The sequence below is a fragment of the Hippoglossus hippoglossus genome, chromosome 10 (genome assembly GCF_009819705.1).
Source record: "Hippoglossus hippoglossus isolate fHipHip1 chromosome 10, fHipHip1.pri, whole genome shotgun sequence".
Classification (NCBI taxonomy): domain Eukaryota; kingdom Metazoa; phylum Chordata; class Actinopteri; order Pleuronectiformes; family Pleuronectidae; genus Hippoglossus; species Hippoglossus hippoglossus.
The window spans coordinates 22,800,135-22,806,812 of NC_047160.1; the positions used below are offsets into that span (position 1 = coordinate 22,800,135).

General features: G+C 40.6%; 1 protein-coding gene across 5 annotated transcripts in view; it reads left to right on the top strand.

Annotated features, from left to right (window-relative positions):
* Positions 1-2,437, top strand: part of gria2b (glutamate receptor, ionotropic, AMPA 2b) — a 43,476-nt gene extending 41,039 nt beyond the window's left edge. For 2 of the 5 annotated variants that reach the window (XM_034597708.1, XM_034597709.1), the window contains exon 16: positions 251-450. Coding sequence is in view for 2 of the 5 variants with exons in the window: in XM_034597706.1 (XP_034453597.1) it covers positions 251-415 (165 nt within the window). In the remaining 3 variants the exon portion in view is untranslated. Of the gene's footprint in view, positions 1-250 lie in introns of all 5 variants that reach the window. The other 3 variants (XM_034597706.1, XM_034597707.1, XR_004615154.1) reach the window with 2 other exon arrangements.
* Positions 2,438-6,678: the final 4,241 nt, after the last annotated feature.

The following is a 6,678-nucleotide window of genomic DNA, read 5'->3' on the forward strand; positions in this document are numbered from 1 at the left end:
TGCATTGTTACCCACGGTCGTCACGTTCAGTTCTCATCGACATTCTCATGTTTTTCAACATCTATAATCGTTTTTTAAGTTTACAGATGTCGAGACGTTCCAAACTAACATGTTGCCTCCTTGTTTGTGTACGCCTCGTTGTGTGTGTGTGTGTGTGTGCGTGTGTGTGTGTGTGTGTGTGTGTGTGTGTGTGTGTGAATGTGTTGATGTTTGTGTCTGCCTGCACACGCGACTCGGTGCGTTCTCCTAGATGACCTTCGGGGACGCCATGAGGAACAAAGCGAGACTTTCCGTCACTGGGAGTACCGGGGAGAATGGTCGGGTGATGACTCCAGAGTTTCCTAAAGCTGTCCACTCCGTCCCTTACTCGAGACCTGACATGGGACTGAACGTCAGCCTGACAGATCTGTCCTGATCAATGAGAAACTTCTGAGTGCCTTACGACGGTTTCAATAGAGCGATTCTCTCTTTCTTCAAACCCTCCCTCCCTTCCTTTTGTTCTGGCACTTTTTTTTTCTGTCTCTGTCTGGTGAAAAAAATGGAAATGTAGGAGATGGGAGTCTTCATTTTGTCTCTCTCACAAAAGACTCGTATTGTTGCCCTCTGTCTCGATAAGCTCACCATTTTCGGAAAAAACGCCCCCTCCCCCCTCTGGGCGGAATTACATGTGGGAATATAAAAATGGAGGCTCTCCTTTTTTTGGACACCATGCTTTCCTGTCAATCTTTTCTGGACTGGACCGAGACGCAAAGAGGGCTTGATTGACGGCGCCGGCTGCTTCTGGGAGTTGGAGTTTCAGTCATCTCGGCTGTTTGTGTGTGTGAGAGTGAAAGGCGAGTGTGTGTGTGTGTGTGTGTGTGTGTGCGTCAGGGGAAGATGTCATCAAAAACACACTGTTTCTGTAGCCACCGCCACCAAACAGGATTTTCAAGCACACTTGATACCATCTGCATTAAGATGTGAAATTGTCCTTTTTTTCCTTTTTTTTTTTTAAGAAAATCTAAGAAAAAAAAAGTTTATTTGCAAAAAAAAATATTTTTATGTATTTTCACAAAATAGCTTTTAAATAAACTTGCTTACATACTGGTTGAGTATAAACATATTAATGTGTGAGTGTAAAGAAAGAAAAAATACTAAACAGCTTCTAGTTCCATATTTTCAAAGCCAAATACATCGCGTGTGGGGGGGTGAGATGTTGAAATCATGTAATTAATTCCTATTCTAAACTTTCCTGTATATTTTATTCTTTAACATTTGGTGTTGATATAAAAATATATGTCAATGCTTGACATTTGGAAATCAATTCTTCTCTATTTTTTTTTTTTCTTGTTGAGAGTCGGTGCAGCGATTTAGTTTTTTCTAATTTAGTTTTTTATATTGCTTTACACTTCCTGTCTCTTCGTTGGCTTCAGTGCTTTTGCTGTTTGTATTTTTTCTGACGAGGACCAGGGTTGATGTTCTACTTTCAACGACAGGAAAACAAATCTGTTTACACGCGACGAATGCGAAACGAGGACGAAAAAAATAAATAATAAAAGACACAAAAAAAAACAGTCTGGTGTTTATCGCATCGCACTTTTGAAGTGACATCGAAAAAGAGGCATCAGCATCCACATGGTTCAACGTGGTGGTTTTTAAAAATGCCAAATAAGTGAGAGTGCCAAATTCTAGTGCCGGTAGATATGAATATTTAATATAATCAAATCACTGTCATCTCAGTGAATGTAAATGAGACATTCTGTAACTTTTGTATCTAGATGTACAGTCGGTGGCAATGACAGTGCTAATACAATAGCCTTTCTTTTTCGCTTTGTTTTCCAGTCTCCATGTATTTTCGCATTGATCTGACAATGAAGTAGCACCAGTTGCATGTTGTTGCCCGCAAATACTACATGAGTTTTATTTCATTACTGCCAAACATGCGGTTTTACTTTTCATTTTCAATGTTGAAGTCGTGAGGTTAACTGTTTGAAGTTGGAAAATACAATGTTAGACATATATACAGTATATACATATATTTTATATAAAAAGTTTAAATATGAAAAATTATAGCCCCTTTGCATTAAAGCGTCAAAGCTACTTTGCTGCCGTCAAAGACTAAATTTGATTTCTACTTATTCAGAAAATACAATTTGTTTGGTTTTTTCAGATACACAGACCTATAAGTTCTCAGAGTTTAAACCTTTAGGTATATTTTTGTTTTTATTCCTTTCTTTTACTACAATTTGACCTATGACGAGCCCTCCACTGCGACAAGTGAGGGAGGCAAACTGTACTATTACTACCACTGTTGTTTTTTGTAATCAACAATAGAAACATAAACCGTCGTCTCATCGCATATTCAGGCTATTCTCACTGACATTTTGTATATGGAATGTGTGCTAACTTGTTTATTTTTTGGGACTCTTTCTAAATAAAAGTGGCTGATGGCTTGTTATCGTTTGGTGTGTGTCATTTATTAGCTGTGTCATGTGTTTGTGTGTTTGCAGGATTATGAAAAGATTACTCATCATTACTACTTATGGATTTCTATGACATTTTGTGGAGGTGTAGGGGCAAGGTTTCGCGGCTTTGGTTGGTCGGTTTCTTTGTTGGTTCATTTGCTCAGATTGTGCAAAAACTACTTCACCAGTTTCCACCAAACTTGGTAAATAGATGGGGGGGGGGGGGTTGCTGTGGCTCAGGTGAGCTTCTCCAGCGGCAGCAGGGGGGGGGGGGGGGGTGAATAACACAGCTGAGTCCAGTTAACTCATCACTGCCCTGCTTTAAATGTGGCAGAGGAGAAAATAAAGAGCTGGTCCTGTGGATGAGAGCCAGGAGGTGCACAGGACAACTTATGTTTGATTTATTGCATTTACTCAAAGAAATGAATGCTGGTTGGTGTCGTCCCCCCCCCCCCCCCACCCCCTCATCTGAGCCAACTTTACATCACAGGCACCTTTAAACTCACAGATTACTTCTTAAATCACTGTACCAGCAGAAGATCTCAAAGTCCAAGAACGGTGTCTTGGTGTCGCAAATGTAACCCATGACTAAAATAACAGAAAGAACAAGTTATACGATTATTTTTAAAAGGAGAACTATATTTATCAAAGACAGTCTCATTAACTCACTGTGAGGTTGATAATAGCTGATAAAACATAAACCACGCCCTCCTCAGTGTAAGGAGGCTCTGTTTGACTGACAGATTCTTCCAGGCTGGTGTCTGCTCCGGTTCAGGCTGAGAGAAGCCAGAAGTTACATCATGTCACCGACTTCCACTGTCGGACCGCACGGTGACATTCTCACAAATAGTTGAGGCTGTAGATAAACTCTCTAAAGGTCAGCACTGTCACGACCGCTTTGTTAATTTGTGGACAGGTGTGCAGGTCAGAATTCATCACCTGTTGTTTGAGTGTAGAGTTGAGTTCAGACATTGTCGCACACACACACATTGTGGATGGATGGATGGATGGATGAAATTTGAAGCCAAGTTGACTGTGTAACTTTAAAAAACGAGCTCATACATGTTCATTTAATGTTATGTATTTAATATTTTTTACCAACACTAACATCCTGAGGGAAAATGGAGCCTCTGTGCAGTGTTATAATCCAAAGAGGAGAATATTAAATCTAATGGTTGTGAGTGAACAGGCTGAGTGATGAGACGCTGTGAGTCCACCCTCCTTCTGCTGAGTGTTAATGAAAGTCACACGTCTCAGTGAAGACGCTTGACTTCCCTCTGCCCTGTAAAGATAATCTGTCGTTCCTCCTAATCAGCCCACACTTCCCTCCCCAGCCCTTCATATTCATTTTCCATCATACCTTGAATCACATTAAAATCAAAATCACAGCGCTGGAAAAAAAGACACATAACCCCAAAAACATTTACACAAAATGAAGTTGAAAGAATATCTTGTGCTTTTCAAACACATGCTTCTCTCGTATTTGCACTGAATGATTCACCAGTTTCCCTCATATACTAAAGAACAGTTTTGCTTTTTCTCTTTCCACCAGAATTAATACATTTGCATAACCTTAATGAGGTTTCCCCTCGGAGCCTCAACTTCCTGTAGCTTCAGCCTTTGCTTGAAGACCAAGACATTCTCAAAGGTTACGATGGTCTCGTGGCTACAGTGCAAACATTTACTGTCTCGTGACCGAAGCTGCAGCCTGGAGCTTTCACAACTTTTTTGGGCACTAAAGCAACATTTTCTTTTGTTGTTGTTTTGTTTTCCTTCAATGTGGAAATGACTTATCGGAGTTACATCCCCCGGGGAGCGACACCATCATTCACACACCGTTGTGTAATCGGGTGTACTGATGGGTCGTTAGTTCAGCCAATCGCGGTCGCAGAGGGATGGTTAAGCCAAAATGAATCTTCAGCCATGTGAGCAATCAGCCTCCCTCCCCCTTTTCCTCCCAGTGTCTCACATCGCTGGTCGTCGATGGATATTCTGATGGGATCCTGCCCGCGCCGAGGCTAATGATGACAGAGGGTACACAAGGAACGTCCTGAATCTGCCACCTCGCACAGGCGACGTCGATACAGCGCAGCCAGGGCCATGTTTCATCTTCAGGTTTATTAACGGAGGCCTGTCTGTCGCCTCGGCCTCGTTAAAAATGCAGCAGCAGCAGCACAGACATTCTCGCACAGTGATGATGGAGCAGATTTTAAGGAGGATAGCAGGAATTTCCCAAACTCATTGTGCATAGCGCATAATAACTAAAGCTGCAGTCCTGTTCCATAAGTACGATTTTTTTTAGTTTGAGATGGAAAAGCAGCTTTGAAGCTTTTGTTTCGGAAAATTGACAGAATGGAATGTTTCTATTATGTAAAACAAAACTTTTATAAACATACAATCGGCTGCCGTTCATTTCCTGTTCGATAAATCTTCTTTATTTATCCATGTGCATTTTCAGTGCCATTTGCAGTTCGCTGTCAAGCTGCCAGCTAAACTTAATTAAGGTGACACTTGACCTAAACGTCACCAGAACACAATCAAGGTGACCTTTTACCTCAAATTACTATCGACTGGTTCTCCCATTTAAGGAGCTAATTAAGGACAGAGGACGTTATTTAGATGACGTCTCAAAAGCTATTAATTTTCAAAACATCTGCCAGTGAAATGACAATGTCAACTCTCTCCTTCTAAAACAGCTCTTCACAGTCTCAGGGGATGAAGGGCGGACGAAGGTGCACAGTGCTCGTGCACAGACCTGAGCTGAAATGACAGTGACGCTGATTCAGGGTCAGATTCATTTACATCACATTGATTACGATGGCAGTGGTCAGGGGATTTGTTTGTGCCTCACAAACCCAAGTGTGTGATAGTCATCGTATCTCAGTTAATGGTTTGACCTCATTAATTACAATGTGATAGAGATCAGGAAAATGAATTGTTATAGAAGATTAGAGCTTTCGAATTAATAATTTGGTCTCAAATTTGAACCTGAGGGAAGCAGGAATATTATTGTATTTATGTTATTGCACAATAATTCTGATGATTTTTGTTCCTTATTGCGTTAGTCTTTCCCAATGATACCGGTACGTGCAGCACAAGGGTTTTAACACTGGTTCAGGTGGATGATAATTGATCGACTCGTGGAGTAAATTAACCCAAAATGTCAACCAATCAATTATCTTGTTGTCAGGCAGAATATGGACGCTAATTAATGTTGTGACAAGAAGAGGGATGATACCAAGCGCACGTATTCAATCTAAATACATGTAGAAATAGAAAAACTGATTATGGTAATAACAGTCAATCTTAGTATCAATACTATCAGGAATATTATAAATAATAAAATAATAATAATAATGATTATCACTGTTGATTGTACACTTGATGTTGTATGTTTATGATGCCGGTGATGCTCTTTCTGACTATTATTATTATTATTATTATTATTATTATTATTATTATTATTATTAAGACAAATCATTCACAAACCAATTGAAAATGAAAAGAAGATCACCACATATGCTTTTAAAAGTACTTTACACATGTTGACTTCATTTAAATCATATCCTTGTTTAATTATTACAGTTTAATAATGTCTTTGGTACAGTGTGATCTTCAGTTTTGTGTTTTCGAAAGGTTTTACAAGGAAATAAAATAACTAAACCTCTTGCTGGTGAGTCTGACAGTGACCCTGATGAAATATTGGCATCATGAAACCAGCCATATTTTATCACTTTGTCTTTAACGGTATTGAAAATGAAACACAGAGGACAGCAACAACACATTTCCAATGCAGATGAAACATTTTCAGTTCATTTTGCTTGTTATTCTAACAAACATGTTGATTCATGGTGGAGGGGAAAGGGAAAACTGGTTGTTAGTGAGTGACCACCACAAGGTTCCAGCACCACAGTGCAGATCAGCGAGGAGCAGCATATTTCTAAAGGAGCCGAGGTGGTGGGCGGCGGCGTACGCTGTAAAACAGTTATCCTCTGGCTGCGTCGTCATGGCAACAGTGTTAGCTGGGTTTCTCGTTGCTCCAGTACAGCGTGTCATTCCTGTAGCTGCATGTTGGCGAGCGCGGGGGGAACTGGGAGTGCGGGGGGGGGAGGGGCAGCTCTCCGATGCATACCACCATTTTAAGTCGCCCTGGAGAATAAAGCAAACAGCTGTTGTGTTCTGTCAGGGGAGCCAGTGCACTGTATAATCACACCTGGGAAAGTGAGAGGTGCTT